This window comes from Phyllobates terribilis, unplaced genomic scaffold, assembly GCF_046119375.1.
Source record: "Phyllobates terribilis strain yellow unplaced genomic scaffold, ASM4611937v1 Scaffold_14__1_contigs__length_39327217, whole genome shotgun sequence".
NCBI lineage: Eukaryota > Metazoa > Chordata > Amphibia > Anura > Dendrobatidae > Phyllobates > Phyllobates terribilis.
Window position 1 is genome coordinate 27,566,722 of NW_027362774.1, and position 19,000 is coordinate 27,585,721.

Consider the following 19,000-nt stretch of genomic DNA (forward strand, 5'->3'; position numbering starts at 1 on the left):
GGCATAACACAAGCTCAAGGGTCCAAAGGAAGCACTGGTATGAGTGCAATTAAGCAATGAAGGCAAATAATGCAATAAGGCTTCCACAGTTAGCAATGTCCCCAATTAAAAAGAGATGAGACCAGTAAAGGGGGTGGGCATAATAAAATCTCAGGGTCCATAGAAGGCACTGTTATGACTAGAGTTAGCATAGTTCAATGAATGTTCCTCAGGGGTGGAGCTTTTTAGAGCATGGGCGTGACTTATGTTCACATATGTAATTAACAATGAAGACAAATAATGCAATGAGGCCTCTACATCTAGTAGTGACCCCAATTATAAAGAGATGAGACTAGTAAATGAGGTTTAACACAAGCTCAGGGGGCCATAGAAGTCACTTATGAGTAGAGTCAACATATTTTAATGACTGTTCCTCAGGGGTGGAGCTTTTTAGAGCATGGGTGTAACTTATGTTCATATATGTAATTAACAATGAAGACAAATAATGCAATAACGCCTCTACATCTAGCAGTGTCCCCAATTAAAAAGAGATGAGGCTAGTAAAGGGGACATAACACAAGCTCAGGGGTCCATAGGAAGCACTAGTATGAATAGAGTCTACAATTATCAATGAATGTTCCTCGGGGGTGGAGCTTTTTAGAGCCTGGGCGTGACTTATGTTCGCATGTATAAATAAGAAATTGAAAAAGAACACAATAAAGCTCAATTAAAGAGAGAAGATGAGACCAGTAAAGGGGGCATAACACAAGCTCAGGGGTCCATAGAAGGTTCTATTATGAGAGGAGTCAACATTCTGATTTTCTACCAGCACATTTCTTGTCATAGCTGCTCACATACTCCCATAGCGTAGGTGTAAATTGTGGTAGAAAATCACAGGCGGACAATATTGGTTGCTCATTATTTCATATGGAAGCATTAGCCAAAACTGCAGCAAGGGTGGAGGTGAAAAAAGGAACTGTCCCAGTTAGAAAGCATTTTTAGGAAGGGTACCCCAAACAGGACCAATAGGTGTTACAAGTGATGCCTCTTTACTTGGAGAACCCGGCATATACATGATTTTAATAAACTCAGTGTAAAACTTAATGTCCCCTGTAGGGGCACTGTGGGGAAACAAAACACTTGTTCCTGGAATCAATCACAGATTGCTGGAGGTCCCGAAAGAAGGAGACCTCGTAACCAAAATATTTTTGGAGGACTAAGAAAATAGGTTTGGAAAAAGGGGACATTCATGCATGCATTTGTGTGGGGGGTCGGAGTGGCGTAACTGGCTGTGGTCAGGAAAGGGTTACAGCAAGGGGCCGATTAGTAGGGTTAATTGGGATAGCTGAGAGCAGGAGATGAGACCATTGTAATGTTATACAAGCAGCGGCTGACCCTGCCACTCACTATCTATGGCATTGACTGGCGCACCGAGGTGGGTGATAAAAAAGCCTAAGTTAGATATAATTACTCCATGCAAATCCGGAACAAAGAAAGGCAATGTTCGCTTTCATCCCCTCATCCCACTGGGAGGACAGGCCATTTCCATATGCAAAAAAAAAAAAGCTAATCTCCATCTATCCAGATAATAATGATGGTCTTTGGGTGGCATTGTAGGTGCAGAGAACAAATCATTTTCCCAGCAGCAGCTTCTTCTTTATTTGCATAGAAAATGTTAAATATCCGCAAACATTGAATGGCGCACCCCCGCTGCAGCCGGAACGGAGGCAGAATATTCAAAACCTCGCTCTATTGATCAGCCCGCACCACAATGCACATAATGGGACGTTTACTTTTCCTTTTCAAAAAAAAAAAATTGTATTATTATTTTTATCGCTTTTGAATAATTATAATTAAATGAGCAAGAAATTTCTATTATGAATGGATACACAATAAATGCCATGCCGCAACGGCAGAGATTTTATTTAGAAAGCCCAATATAAAAAAGGTGCTTGTATCAATAATGGGAAAAAAAAATAAAAAGTCATGTCCTGTCCTCCGAGATTCATCTACATGCTGATTGGATTTATTTGTTATCAGTGGGCAACCATTATCTGCAAATATTCTGATGGAAAGGATTTCATTCTATCCAAAGAATCACAATAGATAGATAGATAGAAGGAAAGATAGATGGATGGATGGATTGATAGATAAACAGTTGACACCAGAAGTTTCCATACACTGTATAAAAAGACACATCTGCATGTTTATCTCAATATCTGACATGAAATCAGAATAAACCTTTCCTGTTTTAGGTCAATTAGGATTACCATAATTTTTAATATTTGCCAAATACCAGAATAATGAGAGAGAGAGAGAATGATTTAAGGCATTTTTATTACTTACTACAGAGTCAAAAGTTTACATGCACTAAGATTACTATGCCTTTAAACAATTCTGCACTGCCCATATGATGATGTCATGTCTTTAGAAGCTTCTGATAGTTTTTTGGCAATATCTGAGTTAATTAGAGACACACCTGTGGATGTATTTTAATGCCCACCTGAAACACACTGCTTCTATGTGCAGCATCATGGGGAAGTCTAAAGAAATCAGCCAAGATATCAGGAAGAGAATTGTGGACTTGCACAAGTCTGGCTCATCCTTGGGTACAATTATAAGATCCTTGAAGGTGCCTCATTCACCTGTACAAACAATTATATGCAAGTAGAAACAAGATGGGAATGTCCAGCCATCATACCGCTCAGGAAGCAGATGGGTTCTGTGTCCCAGAGATGAATGTGCTTTGGTCCAACGTGCATATCAACCCAAGGACAAAAGCAAAAGGCATTGTGAAGATGATGGCGGAAGCTGGTGAGATTGTGTCAATATCCACAGTGAAACGAGTACTGTATCAACATGGGCTAAAAGGCCACTCTGCCAGGAATAAGCCATTACTCCAAAAGAAACATAAAAAAGCCAGATTAATGTTTGAAAATGCACAAAGACCTTAATTTTTGGAGACATGTCCTGCGGTCTGATGAAACTAAAATTTTAACTTTTTGGGCATAATGACCATCGTTACGTTTGAAGGAAAAAGGGAGAAGTTTGGAAGCCTAAAAACACCATTCCAACTGTGAAACACGGTGGTGGCAGCATAATGTTGTGGGGTTGTTTTGCTGCAGGAAGGACTGGTGCACTTCACAAAATAGATGGCATCATGAGAAAAGAAGATCATGTGGCAATACTGAAGCAACATCTCAAGACATCAGCCAGGAAGTTAAAGCTTGGGCAGAAATTGGTCTTCCAAGTGGACAATGACCCGAAGCATACTGCCAAAATGGTAACAAATTGGCTTAAGGATAACAAAGTCAATGTTTTGGAGTGGCCATTACAGAGCCCTCATCTCAATCCTATTGAAAATTTATGGGCAAAGCTGAAAAGGCCGGTGTGAGCAAGGCGACCTACAAACCTGGATCAGTTACACCAGTTTTGTCAGGAGGAATCGGCCCAAATTCCCACCAACTATTGTGAGAAGCTTGTGGAAGTCAGACCCAAGTCATTCAGTTTAAGGGCAATGGTACCAAATACTAATGAAATGGATGTAAAGTTCTGACTTTGCAGTAAGTAATAAAATGTCCTAAAACATTCTCTCTCTCTCATTATTCTGGCATTTGGCAAATATTACAAATGATGGTAATCCTAATTGACCTAAAACGGGAAAAGTTTATTCTGATTTCATGTCAGATATTGAGAAAAACATGAATATGTGTCTTTTTATATAGTGTATGGAAACTTCTGGTTTATACTGCAGCTGTGAGATAGATAAATTGATGATAGATATCCTGATGTGAAGACCTATCTATCTATATCTATCTTTCTTTCTCAAAGCCATCTGTCTAGACTATATAGACAAAACTGTATGGGAGGTACGGAGAAGCATGTGGGTTTCCTTTAGCTGGCCTGGTTTTGCAGTCAGGATTATGCCCCATTGCATCAGTAGGAATGAAGCAACTGCAGGATCAGACTGCATTGGATTTGTTTGTAGTCTGTTACCATGGAGATGCATGAGTCTGCATAGAAGCTGTAGACCCCTAAAGGTTTATTATTTTAGGTATATTAAACCCTTAAATAAAAGTGAGCATCACAATTATACACACCCATTAATGACGTGTAAGGGCGAAACATTTACAATACTCTGTGAATCGTCAGTCTTCTGAAACTTCCAGGTAGCCTTGAATCCTCATTGTGGGTCCTAATCTCGCTGATACATACATTTGGAAATCTTGGACCATAGTACTATCTGATCCCAGAAACCACCGAGGAGAGAAGAATAATGGTAGCTTTCTTATTAAGATCACAAGCCGGGCACTTACTCACCTGTTGGTTATGTTGTAAGAACCTTTGAAAGTCGTGCAAATGAACGGCGGAGGCATCGGCTCGATCAATGTTTCTGTAACATACAACCAGATTGGCACGTTACACATATATGCGGCAGCCCACTTTGTAGTTCAGAGCCGCCAGCCCACCGGGCATATGCCCGCCTTGGCAGATTGCCAGTCCGGGCCTTCACATACCCAAATACTAATGGATGACACTTAAAAGACCACTAAACCTACTATGTCTTAGTTACATTTCCTGGGACACCTTGGCTGAAAATGGGCAGTTTTTTGTATAAACCCTGTCCAAATTTGGGCTTTCAAGCATGAGCCAGGGTTGGGGGCAGGATTTAAGCACCCCTCGAGGTAATGTTATAAAATGATTGCCTCCAACCTGTGGCTTTCAGGGCATGCTACAAGTTGTAATTCTGCAATAATGTGAATTTTGACATTTTTATTGCTGTAAAATAGTCTCAAATAATTGATTCTTACCCCAAAATAAATACGGAATCTTTCCTGAATTCATCCAAAATCTGCAAAGCAAAAATATATATATTTTACTTTGTGTTTGCACAATCTTCAAAATCAACATGGAGACTTGGGGTCTTAAAATTGTGCAAGAAGATGGAGGACAAAGCATAGTCCGAAAGGGACAACACATAGAAATGCAGAACAATAGGGTACGACTTGGTTTAACTTTTCGGGTTTTGTGCACTTACGGATCTCTGATGATCAAACATCATTTTTTTGTAGAACGTATGTACATGCTCAAAAGTGAGGTCGTCTCTGGGGATCCCAATGTCCTGTAAAATAATGAATAAAACACTATTTAAGGGGTATTCCCATCTCCAAGATCCTATCCCAATATGTAGTAGGTATAATGATAATAATATTAGCAAATATCTCCAATTAGAAATGTAATATAGTTCTTCTGATTCGCTATGTCACTTACCCTATGTGCAGGGCATTGTAGTAGATTAGGTATCCAAGGTTACGACCAATCATATAGTGGCAGTTAGCTGTTAGTGGTTGTAACCATGGATATCTAAGCTACTACAATGCCCTGCACATGAGGTAAGTGACATAGCTTATCGGGAGAACTATACTAAATTTCTAATTGGAGGTATTTGCTAATATTATTATTATTATTACACCTAATACATATTTAGATAGGATCTTGGAGACCCCTTTAACACAAGCAAGATAGACGGGCATATCAACATAGAGGGCAAAGAAAGGACACACACCACGGTGGCCATACAAGAACTTGGAGTATGCAATGGGATGACCATCCAGCCGTAATATGGCCTAGCAGTTAATGTCATGTCAATAGGATATCCCATAAATGGGTGCGGATCACAGAAGTGGGAGCCACATCTGTTTCCAAAAAGGGAACCCCCGGTGTCCACCAGTGAGTGGCTGTCTCAATTTATTCCTATAGGAGTTCTGAATACAGCCGAGCAAACCTTCCCGTGAGATAACCCCAATAAGTCCTTATCCAGACTAGGAACATCTCCTGACATCCTTATTGATTTTGTTTTTAGTGCCTCATCTATGTTTGGAACTCCCATAGAAGTCAATGGCAAGAGCCACCTCTCCATTCACATTGTCGACGAGGTGGGAATTGGGCGACCTCCATTCCGAAGACATGGTTCCTGGGTCTATCAAACATTTATGGCATGCCATATATATTCCATACATTTATGAGATGGGAATACCCCTTTAAGGATAAGAAATAGCCATGTGAACTGGCCATAAAGCCAGCCACTGAGGGAGCAGGTTGATCAAAAATCAAACCCATGAACGGACACCCACTTATTTCTGCCATAATATATAATCCAAAAACTTGAGTCTGGAGGACCCTGCATGGCCAATCATTGCATAGACAGCCCACTGATTTAACTGGGAACTGTGTAATTCTCCATATTCCCCGTGGGGGGCGCTGCAGAGGAAGGAAACACTTTTTTCCCATGTTTGCCTGCAAATGATCGATGGGGGTCTCTGCAGCTAGATTATCTGCAATCAGATTATAGTTGGGGGACTCTCGTTGCAAAAAAAAAAAAAAAAATGATTATGCAAAATGGACAATCCCTTTAAAATTTCTTAACAAAGACCATTTCTTCTGGGTGGATAATTGAGTACCAAGCAGAACCAATGGACATTTACCACCAGCTTGTCTTTCAGCGCTTTTGCCCCTCCGACCTTGAAGTTAATCTGAGGGAGTATGGTCTTCAGCTCCCGAATGCTAATACTGGAAAATAGGGAAAATAACAAATAAAATGTATTCATCACCATATAATTAAACTTTAAAGGGGTTCCTCCCATCTTCACAGATGGATACGGTCAGATAGTGCTTGTAAAAACAAGCTCTTTTACAATTTACAGCTTATTAAAATTTTCAACCGTTCTTGAGATATGGACACTTTTCCTTTGTTTACGCCTCATTGCCTAGGAAACCGACCACCTCTGCTCTGTAGCTTGTAAGCACTGCGCCAGGATTAGGAGTCAGAGCATTCCAGTGATCCTGGTTAGCTTTAAAACAGCACTTATAAGCGCAATAGAAAAAAGGACTTGTAAGCACTCAGCTTGTTTTACTGCCTCGCAGGTGGTCGGTCTCCAAGGCAACGAGCTGTAAACAAAAGAAAAGTGTTAATATCTCAAGAACGGATGAAAATTTTAAAAAACAGTAAATTGCTAAATTTCTTCGATTTACATGCACTCTCCGAAAATACCCCAGTTAGGAAGATGGGAATAATCCCTTTAATGTGTGAAAGACAGGCCGGACTTTAATGAAACAGTGCAGGGCAGATTAATACAGAATATTATTCACAACCTTGTAGCTGCGAGCCCATAAACTCTGCAACAGTTTGGCCTGATTTTGTTTCCCCGGTTCATGGTTAACCTTTGTTCACCTCTGCTTTCCGTAACAAGGTGCTTTCTGTACGGTTACGGAGGCAGGGAACAAGCTTGTTTTTCTGGTTTCTACTTCATTATAAAATTCAGAGTTTCTGGAACCAAACGTGAGTGGAGTAACGTATACAGTGGGGGAAATAAGTATTTGATACACTGCCGACTTTTGCAAGTTTTCCCACCTACAATGAATGGAGAGGTCTGTAATTTTTATCGTAGGTCACTTCACCGGTGAGAGACAGAATCTAAAAATAAAAACCAGAAAATCACATTGTATGATCTTTAAAGAATTAAATTGCATTTTATTTAATGAAATAAGTACGGTATTTGATACAATAGAAAAACAGAAGTTAATATTTTGTACAGAAACCTTTGTTTGCAATTACAGAGGTCAGACGTTTCCTGTAGTTCTTGACCAGGTTTGCACACACTGCAGCAGGGATTTTGGCCCCCTCCTCCATACAGATCTTCCCAGATCTTTCAGGTTTCGGGGCTCCAGGATCTTGAAATGCTTCTTACGGAGCCACTCCTTAGTTGCCCTGGCTGTGTGTTTCGGGTCATTGTCATGCTGGAAGTCCCAACCATGACCCATCTTCAATGCTCTTACTAAGGGAAGGAGGTTGTTAGCCAAAATCTCATGATACATGACCTCATCCATCCTCCCTTCAATACAGTACAGTGGCCCTGTCCCCTTTGCTGAAAAGAATCCCCAAAGTTTGTTTCCCCCACCATGCTTCACGGTTGGGACGGTGTTCTTGGGGTTGTACTCATCCTCCTTCTTCCTCCAAACACGGCGAGTGGAGTTGATTCCAAAAAGTTATATTTTGGTCTCATCTGACCACATGACCTTCTCCCATGCCTCCTCTGGATCATCCAGATGGTCATTGGTGAACTTCAAACAGGCCTGGACATGTGCTGGCGTGAGCAGGGGGACCTTGCGTTCCCTGCAGGATTTTAATCCATGACGGCGTAGTGTGTTACTAACGGTAATGTTTGAGACTGATCCCAGCTCTCTTCAGGTCATTGACCAGGTCTGCCCGTGTAGTTCTGGGCTGATTCCTGACCTTTCTCAAAATCATTCTTACCCCACGAGGTGAGATCTTGCATGGAGCTCCAGACCAAGGAAGATTGACAGTCATCTTGTGTTTCTTCCATCTACTATATAATTGTCTTATCCCGTCTGTCTGTCCTGGAAATCCCGCGTCGCTCTTTGGTCCGGCAGCGGCCAATCAGCGCCGCGGGATTTCTGAAAAAAGATGGCGGCCGTTAGCGGCTCATCTGGCGGACGGAGGTCAGCGGCGATGCAGCGGGGAGATGAGCGGCGCTAGCAGTACAACTACCCCGACCGGCGCCGCTGACCTCCATGCGGCTAACGTCGGAAGATCAGCGGCCCGGCCCGCTGATTTCCTGATATCAAGTGTGAACGGAGGACCGGGGAGCGGCGCCGCCGGTCGGGATGCTTCTGCTGCGAGCAGCCGCTCATCTCCCGGCTTCTCGCAGCAGAAGGAGCCGCACAGGCAGCGGCGCTCCCCGGTCCTCGCTAATACGGAGCCGCACAAGCAGCGCCGCTCCCGGGCCCACACTAATACGATGCTGATTGGCAAATTTAAACGCCGCTCTGCTGATTAATCGCGGCCGACCACCGCGACCAATCAGCAATATCGGCGGCAAATTTAAACGCCGCTCTGCTGATTGGTCGCGGTAGCCGGCCGACCGCGACCAATCAGCGAGATGGGCGGCAAATTTAAACACCGCTCTGCTGATTGGTCGCAGTAGCCGGCCGACCGCGAACAATCAGCGAGATGGGCGGCAAATTTAAACGCCGCTGTGCTGATTGGTCGCGGTGGCCGACCGCGACCAATCAGGGAGATGGCCGGGAAATTTAAACGCCGCTCTGCTGATTGGTCGCGGCCGGCCACCGCGACCAATGAGCGGTATGGGCGGCAAATTTAAACGCCGCTCTGCTGATTGGTCGCGGTGGCCGGCCGCGACCAATCAGCGAGATTGGCGCCAAATTTAAACAACGCTCTGCTGATTGGTCGCGGTTGCAGGCCGCGACCAATGAGCAGTATTGGCGCCAAATTTAAACCCCGCTCTGCTGATTGGTCGCGGTCGCCGGCCGCGACCAATCAGAAATTTTGGTGACAAATTTAAACAACGCTCTGCTGATTGCTCGCGGTCGCTGGCCGCGACCAATCAGCAGTATTGGCGCCAAATTTAAACCTCGCTCTGCTGATTAGTTGCAACCACCGGCCGTGACCAATCAGCAATATTGGCGCCAAATTTAAACCCCGCTCTGCTGATTGGTCGCGTTCGCTGGCCGTGACCAATCAGCGATATTGCCGCCAAATTTAAACCCCGCTCTGCTGATTAGTCGCGACCGCCGGCCGTGACCAATCTGCGATATAGGCGCCAAATTTTAACACCGCTTTGCTAATTGGTCGTGGTTGCCGGCCTCGACCAATCAGCGATTTTGGCGCCAAATTTGAATACCGCTCTGCTGATTGCGCCCGGTCGGCCGCATACCTATTCTAGAATACCCGATGCGTTAGAATCGGGCCACCATCTAGTTTTCTAATAATTGTGCCAAAAGTTGTTGCCTTCTCACCAAGCCGCTTGCCTATTGTCCTGTAGTCCATCCCAGCCTGGTGCAGGTCTACAATTTTGTCCCTGGTGTCCTTAGACAGCTCTTTGGTCTTGGCCATGGTGGAGAGGTTGGAGTGTGATTGATTGTGTGGACATGTGTCTTTTATACAGGTATCGAGTTTAAACATGTGCAATTAATACAGGTAATGAGTGCAGAGTAGGAGGGCTTCTTAAAGAAAAACTAACAGGTCTGTGAGAGACAGAATTCTTGCTGGTTGGTAGGTGATCAGATACTTATTTCATGCAATAAAATGATAATTAATTATGTAAAGATCATACAATGTGATTTTCTGTTTTTTATTTTTAGATTCTGTCTCTCACAGGTGACCTACGATAAAGATTACAGACCTCTCCATTCTTTGTAGGTGAGAAAACTTGCAAAATCAGTAGTGTATCAAATACTTATTTTCCCCACTGTATATGATGAACTGTCATGCAGTGCGCACATGACTCCCTTAAGTAAAAGCGCCAAACAGTGCACAATGTTGGACAAAGAACACTCCCATACAGGTATCAATGCTAACCGGCACGATCCTACACCGCACAGATAGTATAATGCACAGTGTTAATTACCAGTGCCACGATGCCGATGTTAATGCCGCCATACAGTGCTCAAATTATACCAACATACAGTCACCAAAACTCCATTCCCTATAAGCAAATTTTTTTTATCATGTAATATAAATGTACTCCTATTTCCCTCTATGCAAAGCAAGCGATCAATCAACAAAAGTAAAGGTTAATGTGTAAAGGGAAGCATTGTCATGTGTTTTGCATTCATATCTGTGAAGCCCCGGGGTACGTGCACTGAGGACAATTTCTGCAAAAAGGAAAAAAAGAAATCCATTGCGGTATTTCCCGCCACAGGTTTAGCTGCTGGACACTGAAGATATCCGGATGAGTCTCAGTTCAGACATACTTTACACAGTGGGACTCTGTTAAGACAAGGCTTCCCACAAAATCAGCATACTCTTCTGCTGAAATACTCTGCGCTGCTCTTTCTACTGTTAAAAGCTAGCACTGTATTTGCCAGCTGCAGCGGTGATCAATGGCCGTGCGATTTTGTCTCGTAAATCTATGGTGGACGGAGTCTCACTCTGCAGTCCCTTTATCACTAGTAGGGTGAAGGGACTAAAAAGCTTGAAATTCTGCTGGTTGATTTGAGTAAAACTTACACATTTCTATTGCAGATTTTTGCCGCAGATTTCACCCTTTTCAAGCTGTTTTGGATCTGTATCAGTCAGCTCATAACTTGCAGATTTGGCATGGATTTACAGTGAAATCTACAGTACATTTTTTTCAGTAGGCGTGGAATTACTTATATAACACCTTTTAGAAGGGAACTGGTCACTGCCTCCTCCAAGGTCAACACACTCATCTCTTGCTGCCCTCATCATTTTTAGGACCTGACTCTCTACAGGCTCCTATCTTGCTTTTGTGTAGCTGGGGAATAACTCATATAACACCTATGAGGAGGAGACTGGTCACTGCCACCTCCATGGTCAACACACTCATCTCCTGTTGCTGTCATCATTTTTAGGACCTGACTCTCTACAGGCTCCTATCCTGCTTTTGTGTAGTTGTGGAATTACTCATATAACACCTATTAGAAGGGGACTGGTCACTGCCTCCTCCAAGGTCACACACTCATGTTCTGCTGCTGTCATCATTTTTATGACCTGACTCTCTACAGGCTCCTATCCTGCTTTTGTGTAGGTGTGGAATTACTCATATAACCCCTATTAGAAGGAGACTGGTCACTGCCACCTCCAAGGTCAACACACTCATCTTCTGCTGCTGTCATCATTTTTATGACCTGACTCTCTACACGCTCCTGTCCTGTTTTTGTGTAGGTGTGGAATTACTCATATAACACCTATGAGAAGGGACTGGTCACTGCCTCCTCCAAGGTCAACACACTCATCTCTTGCTACTCTCATCATTTTTATGACCTGACTTTCTACAGGCTCCTATCCTGCTTTTGTGTAGGTGTGGAATTACTCATATAAAACCTATTAGAAGGAGACTGGTCACTGCCTCCTCCAAGGTCAACACACTCATCTCCTGTTGCTGTCATCATTTTTAGGACCTGACTCTCTACAGGCTCCTATCTTGCTTTTGTGTAGCTGGGGAATAACTCATATAACACCTATGAGGAGGAGACTGGTCACTGCCACCTCCATGGTCAACACACTCATCTCCTGTTGCTGTCATCATTTTTAGGACCTGACTCTCTACAGGCTCCTATCCTGCTTTTGTGTAGTTGTGGAATTACTCATATAACACCTATTAGAAGGGGACTGGTCACTGCCTCCTCCAAGGTCACACACTCATCTTCTGCTGCTGTCATCATTTTTATGACCTGACTTTCTACAGGCTCCTATCCTGCTTTTGTGTACATTACCATAATCCTCACAGTTTCTGCTGCCAAACTACACTGCCCCTGACAGGTATATCCATATTCAGCAGTCTTGGTTACTAAAATCCTCTGTGCTGCTGGGGCAATGAATATTACACCATAAGTGGATTTCCACTTGCCCTGATTCTCTGTCTTACAATATTATACTGCTCCGTGGTCTTGATCAGTTGTTCTCTCCATTTACAAATTGAATTGACTGTGGTGGTCCTAACAATATGGGGCTGACCATTGGTACCCCGATGGATTCTGGCAATAAATGGGCCACAGTGGTCTTGGCAATAATCCTTCACTTTATAAATTAGCATTAAGCCCTGGATCTGCTTTTCCTTTTACACTAATTGCTTCAACTGACTGTATGTGGACGGATCTGTTTGGGCCTTTTCTGCCTCATCAGCACAAAGCAAGGTTCTATAAATGCTCTAAAGTAATGGGAAAAAATGTTTCCCTTTATGGAATAACTTGGTATGAAGTTTTTTCCTGATATAGAACAATGAAATAATTTCAGTCTCTGAGAAAGTTGATTAATCCAATTCATGGGCGAAACATTGAGGAAAATCACATCCTGTACTTCCTAAATGAACCTTCCTGGTTCTGAGACCCCAGGACAATGGAAGAAAGGCTTAGATCACATGAGAATGGAAACAGTGACCCATTAAGTCTGGTTAAGAGTCGCCGTTCTGTTAAGGATTTCTCCAGCTGCTAAGAAATCTGCTGGGAGTTGTAGTTTTTCGACGGCTCGAGAGATTGGTAACCACTATGCTAGGCTTTTACATAAAAAAATGAACAAAATCAGTGTTTGTCTTTACAAAATGGTATCTGAATGGAGAATTGTATGATGATCAATACTTTTACACAAACTTATATCCAGCAAGGCCACGTTGATGATCTCAGCAGAAGGCGCAGAGTGGACTGATTTTGTGGAAGGCAGTGACCTGTTCATTCAAGAGGATCGGGATAGTGTCATGACTTTAGGAGCGTCATGGAGAGGAGTGTAGGATCACATTGTAAGAAACAGTGAGCGATGTGCTGCAGCATATAGCATTTGAGGAGAGGAGTTTGTTGATTTCGTTCAAGGCAGTGACCTCAAAAGGATCGGTATGGTGTCATGATTTCAGGAGAGCTGTAGAGACGAGTGTGGGATCACATTGTTAGAAAGAGTGAACGAAGTGCTGCAACTTATAGTATTTCAGGAGATGAATGTGTTGATTTTGGGGATGGCAGTGACCTGTTCGCCCAAGAGGATCGGTATGATGTCATGATTTCAGGAGAGCTGTAGAGAGGAGTCTGGGATCACATTGTTAGAAACAATGAAGGAAGTGCTGCAACTTATAGTATTTCAAGAGATGAGTGTGTTGATTTTGGGGATGGCAGTGACCTGTTCGCTCAAGAGGATCGGGATGGTGTCATGATTTCAGGAGAGCTGTAGAGAGGAGTGTGGGATCACATTGTTAGAAACAATGAACGAAGTGCTGCAACTTATAGTATTTCAGGAGAGGAGTGTGTTGATTTTGGGGATGGCAGTGACCTGTTCGCTCAAGAGGATCGGTATGATGTCATGATTTCAGGAGAGCTGTAGAGAGGAGTCTGGGATCACATTGTTAGAAACAATGAAGGAAGTGCTGCAACTTATAGTATTTCAGGAGATGAGTGTGTTGATTTTGGGGATGGCAGTGACCTGTTCGCTCAAGAGGATCGGTATGGTGTCATGATTTCAGGAGAGCTGTAGAGAGGAGTCTGGGATCACATTGTTAGAAACAATGAACGAAGTGCTGCAACTTATAGTATTTCAGGAGAGGAGTGTGTTGATTTTGGGGATTGCAGTGACCTGTTCGCTCAAGAGGATCGGTATGATGTCATGATTTCAGGAGAGCTGTAGAGAGGAGTCTGGGATCACATTGTTAGAAACAATGAAGGAAGTGCTGCAACTTATAGTATTTCAGGAGATGAGTGTGTTGATTTTGGGGATGGCAGTGACCTGTTCGCTCAAGAGGATCGGTATGGTGTCATGATTTCAGGAGAGCTGTAGAGAGGAGTCTGGGATCACATTGTTAGAAACAATGAACGAAGTGCTGCAACTTATAGTATTTCAGGAGAGGAGTGTGTTGATTTTGATGAAGGCAGTGACCTTTCTACGTATGGCATTAGGTTTATTAGGACCTGGATAATAGGATTTTAGGAGGGATGTGGAGGAAAGTTTGAGGTCCCAGTCGTAAAGCCCATACACAATAGATGAAGTCCAATGTGTATGGGGGTCTCCTGGCTTTTCCCTAACAGATGATATTGTGGGAAAAAAAGAATCCGGCCATTGGAATCTCAATGACTAATCGTTTTGTTTTTACGATAGATAAACTTTTCCCTTCATTAAAAACACGAGCAGAGAGCCGGGAGAGAGATGTCTGCCAAACGAACATTCAGTCAACGCCGATCTTGTGTATGGCCAGCATTAGACATCATGGCCTCAGTGTTATCCACGGATGCTTATTTCTGGAGAAGAGTGTGTTGATGTTGTGGCAGGCAGTGACCTGTATTCTCATGAGATTATAAAGGACTATGAAAGATCTGGTGCTAAATATCCTTTTATATGTAACAGATTATTTTAGATTCTTTAAAAAAAAATAGTCTGCTTTTTGATCATAAATAGCGCCACTCTTTTCCATATTCCTTGCCTGGTATTGCAGCACTTGAATAGAGTCGAGCTGCACCACCGGACATGGCCCAGGGAGGAGCATAGTGCTATTTATGGGGAAAAAAGGACTTTATTCTCTACTCCTAAAAGTCAACCTGGGTCATCCAAACAGACGATAGCACTCACACCGTCCAAACAGAGTGCAGACTATAACTTTACAATAACTTTTTCTTACATTGGAATCTGACGAGCGGGTACTTTTACTTTCTCAGAAGTGAAGAATGTCATCTTACCTGTTCCTTCTGGTCTGATCCACGGAGTAGATCTGCTTCCTCAGCCAACTAAGAACACACACGAAAAAAAACAAAAAACCTTGATGGTCAACTCAACCCAGGACCAAGTTCCCTCTAGAAACACAATGGCCACATTAGTGATATCCTCATCCCGGTGCTGGGAAGCCGTCAGCTCCTTCTGCAACAGACCGGAGGTAATGGCGTCCGACCCCATTAAATGTCCAGGGGGTTAACTGTGTCACCAGTGAATGCAGGTAGTACTTCAGAAAGAGGTATGCCTTACTTATATCACTTATATGGAGCAAGACCCTACTGAATATTTAGAATGGGAAAATCCAGGGGTTTTTATGGAGTTTCCCTTTAACCCCTTTACCCCCGAAGGTTGTTTTTCACGTTAATGACCAGGCCAATTTTTACAATTCTGACCACTGTCAATTTATGAAGTAATTACTCTGGAACGCTTCAACGGATCCCCCTGATTCTGAGATTGTTTTTTCGTGACATATTGTACTTCATGACAGTGGTAAAATTTCTTCGATATCACTTGCATTACTTTGTGAAAAAAATCGGAAATTTGGTGAAAAGTTTGCAATTTTCAAACTTTGAATTTTCATGCCCTTAAATCAGAGAGATACAGTACAGACCAAAAGTTTGGACACACCTTCTCATTTAAAGATTTTTCTGTATTTTCATGACTATGAAAATTGTACATTCGCACTGAAGGCATCAAAACTATGAATTAACACATGTGGAATTATATACTTAACAAAAAAGTGTGAAGCAACTGAAAATATGTCTTATATTCTAGGTTCTTCAAAGTAGCCACCTTTTGCTTTGATGACTGCTTTGCACACTCTTGGCATTCTCTTGATGAGCTTCAAGAGGTAGTCACCGGAAATGGTCTTCCAACAATCTTGAGGCTATGTGCCCACGATGCAGAAATGAAGCAGAAAATTTCTGCAGCAGTTCTGCATCTCCCTGGCAGAAAAAACGCATGCAGATTGTGCATGCGTTTTTCCTGCAGAATACATGCGGATTCACATGCAGATTGACAAGCGCTTTCCAGGCGATAGCATCACTTGGAAAGTGCTTGACAACTAGGTCACACTGTATAAATCCATGCAAACGGCATGGATTTATACAGTGTGAACCGTAAAAATAAAATAAAATAAAGCTATACTCACCCCCGATGCCCCGACGTGGCTGCAGCGCTCGTTCCTGTCTGGTTCCCGGCTGCCGGCATATCGCGAGACAGAGCGGTGAAGGGCCTGCGGTCACATGACTGTGACGTTACCGAAGGTCCTTCAGCGATGCTGGCATTCAGAGAGAAGCCTTACGGAAAGGTGAGTATAAACTTTATTTGTTATTTTATTCTTTTTTTTACAGGTACAATGGTACCCAGGTCTGGATGAGAGTCTTCTCTCCTCCAGACTTGGGTACCATCCGCACATTCAAACGCATATAGAATCCGCTTGTCAAATGTACAGACGCGCATTCTATGCGTCTCAATGCAAGTCAATGGCGGCCATTCCGTCGCGCTTCCGCAAAATTAAATGACATGCTGCGGATTTTTGTACGCAGCATAAACGCTGCGGAAAAATCCGCAGCATGTGCATAGAACATGCGGAATCCCCTTGGGGACCATGGGGTGCGGATTACCTAGCGTTTCACAAGCGTTTACGCTGCGGAAATTCCCCAGCATAAACGCTTGAAAAACGCTACGTGGGCACCCAGCCTGAAGGAGTGTCCAGAGATGCTTAGCACACTCTTGGCATTCTCTTGATGAGCTTCAAGAGGTAGTCACCGGAAATGGTCTTCCAACAATCTTGAAGGAGTTCCCAGAGATGCTTAGCACTTGTTGGCCCTTTTGCCTTCACTCTGCGGTCCAGCTCACCACAAACCATCTCGATTGGGTTCAGGTCTGGTGACTGTGGAGGCCAGGTCATCTGGCGTAGCCCCCCATCACTCTCCTTCTTGGTCAAATAGCCCTTACACAGCCTGGAGGTGTGTTTGGGGTCATTGTCCTGTTGAAAAATAAATGATGGTCCAACTAAACGCAAACCGGATGGAATAGCATGCCGCTGCAAGATGCTGTGGTAGCCATGCTGGTTCAGTATGCCTTCAATGTTGAATAAATCCCCAACAGTGTCACCAGCAAAGCACCCCCACACCATCACACCTCCTCCTCCATGCTTCACGGTGGGAACCAGGCATGTAGAGTCCATCCGTTCACCTTTTCTGCGTCGCACAAAGACACGGTGGTTGGAACCAAAGATCTCAAATTTGGACTCATCAGACCAAAGCACAGATTTCCACTGGTCTAATGTCCATTCCTTGTGTTCTTTAGCTCAAACAAGTCTCTTCTGCTTGTTGCCTGTCCTTAGCAGTGGTTTCCTAGCAGCTATTTTACCATGAAGGCCTGCTGCACAAAGTCTCCTCTTAACAGTTGTTGTAGAGATGTGTCTGCTGCTAGAACGCTGTGTGGCATTGACCTGCTCTCTAATCTGAGCTGCTGTTAACCTGCTATTTCTGAGGCTGGTGACTCGGATAAACTTATCCTCAGAAGCAGAGGTGACTCTTGGTCTTCCTTTCCTGGGGCGGTCCTCATGTGAGCCAGTTTCTTTGTAGCACTTGATGGTTTTTGCAACTGCACTTGGGGACACTTTCAAAGTTTTCCCAATTTTTCGGACTGACTGACCTTTATTTCTTAAAGTAATGATGGCCACTCGTTTTTCTTTACTTAGCTGCTTTTTTCTTGCCATAATACAAATTCTAACAGTCTATTCAGTAGGACTATCAGCTGTGTATCCACCAGACTTCTGCACAACACAACTGATGGTCCCAACCCCATTTATAAGGCAAGAAATCCCACTTATTAAACCTGACAGGGCACACCTGTGAAGTGAAAACCATTTCCGGTGACTACCTCTTGAAGCTCATCAAGAGAATGCCAAGAGTGTGCAAAGCAGTCATCAAAGCAAAAGGTGGCTACTTTGAAGAACCTAGAATATAAGACATATTTTCAGTTGTTTCACACTTTTTTGTTAAGTATATAATTCCACATGTGTTAATTCATAGTTTGATGCCTTCACTGTGAATGTACAATTTTCATAGTCATGAAAATACAGAAAAATCTTTAAATGAGAAGGTGTGTCCAAACTTTTGGTCTGTACTGTATGTCACACAAAAGAGTTAATAAGTAACATTTCCCACATGTCTACTTTACATCAGCACAATATTGGAACCAAATTTTTTTTGTTAGGGAGCTATAAGGCTTAAAAGTTGACCAGCGATTTCTCATTTTTCCAACAACATTTACAAAACCATTTTTTTAGGGACCACATCACATTTGAAGTGACTTTGAGGGGTCTTTATGAAAGAAAATACCAAAAAGTGACACCATTCTAAAAACTGCACCCCTCAAGGTGCTCAAAACCATATTCAATAAGTTTATTAACCCTTCACAGGAATTTTTTTGAATCTGGAAGAAAACAATGAACATTTAACCTTTTTCCACAAAAATGTTACTTTAGATCCAACATTTTTTATTTTGCAAAAGGAACAGGAGAAAATGGACCCCAAAATGTATTGTGCAATTTCTACTGACCACACCGATACCCCATATGTGGGGAAAAACCACTGTTTGGGCGCACTGCAGGGTTCGGAAGGGAAGGAGCGCCATTAGACTTTTTGAATGTAAAATTTGTTTGAATAATTAGCGGACGCCATGTTGCGTTTGGGGAGCCCCTGATGTGCCTAAACAGTGGAAACCCCCCATAAGTGACACTATTTTGGAATCTAGACCCCT

The 19,000-nt window shown here is 43.1% G+C and overlaps 1 protein-coding gene across 2 annotated transcripts in view; it reads right to left on the reverse strand.

The window, feature by feature from the left end:
* Nucleotides 1-19,000, reverse strand: part of PLCG2 (phospholipase C gamma 2) — a 214,117-nt gene that overhangs the window by 134,641 nt on the left and 60,476 nt on the right. For both annotated transcript variants that reach the window (XM_073659786.1, XM_073659785.1), the window contains exons 5-9: nucleotides 15,193-15,240; nucleotides 6,465-6,549; nucleotides 5,018-5,101; nucleotides 4,791-4,831; nucleotides 4,300-4,372 (exon numbers count right to left, since the gene is read on the reverse strand). In XM_073659786.1, the coding sequence (XP_073515887.1) occupies nucleotides 4,300-4,372; nucleotides 4,791-4,831; nucleotides 5,018-5,101; nucleotides 6,465-6,549; nucleotides 15,193-15,240 (331 nt within the window). The remainder of the gene's footprint in view (nucleotides 1-4,299; nucleotides 4,373-4,790; nucleotides 4,832-5,017; nucleotides 5,102-6,464; nucleotides 6,550-15,192; nucleotides 15,241-19,000) is intronic.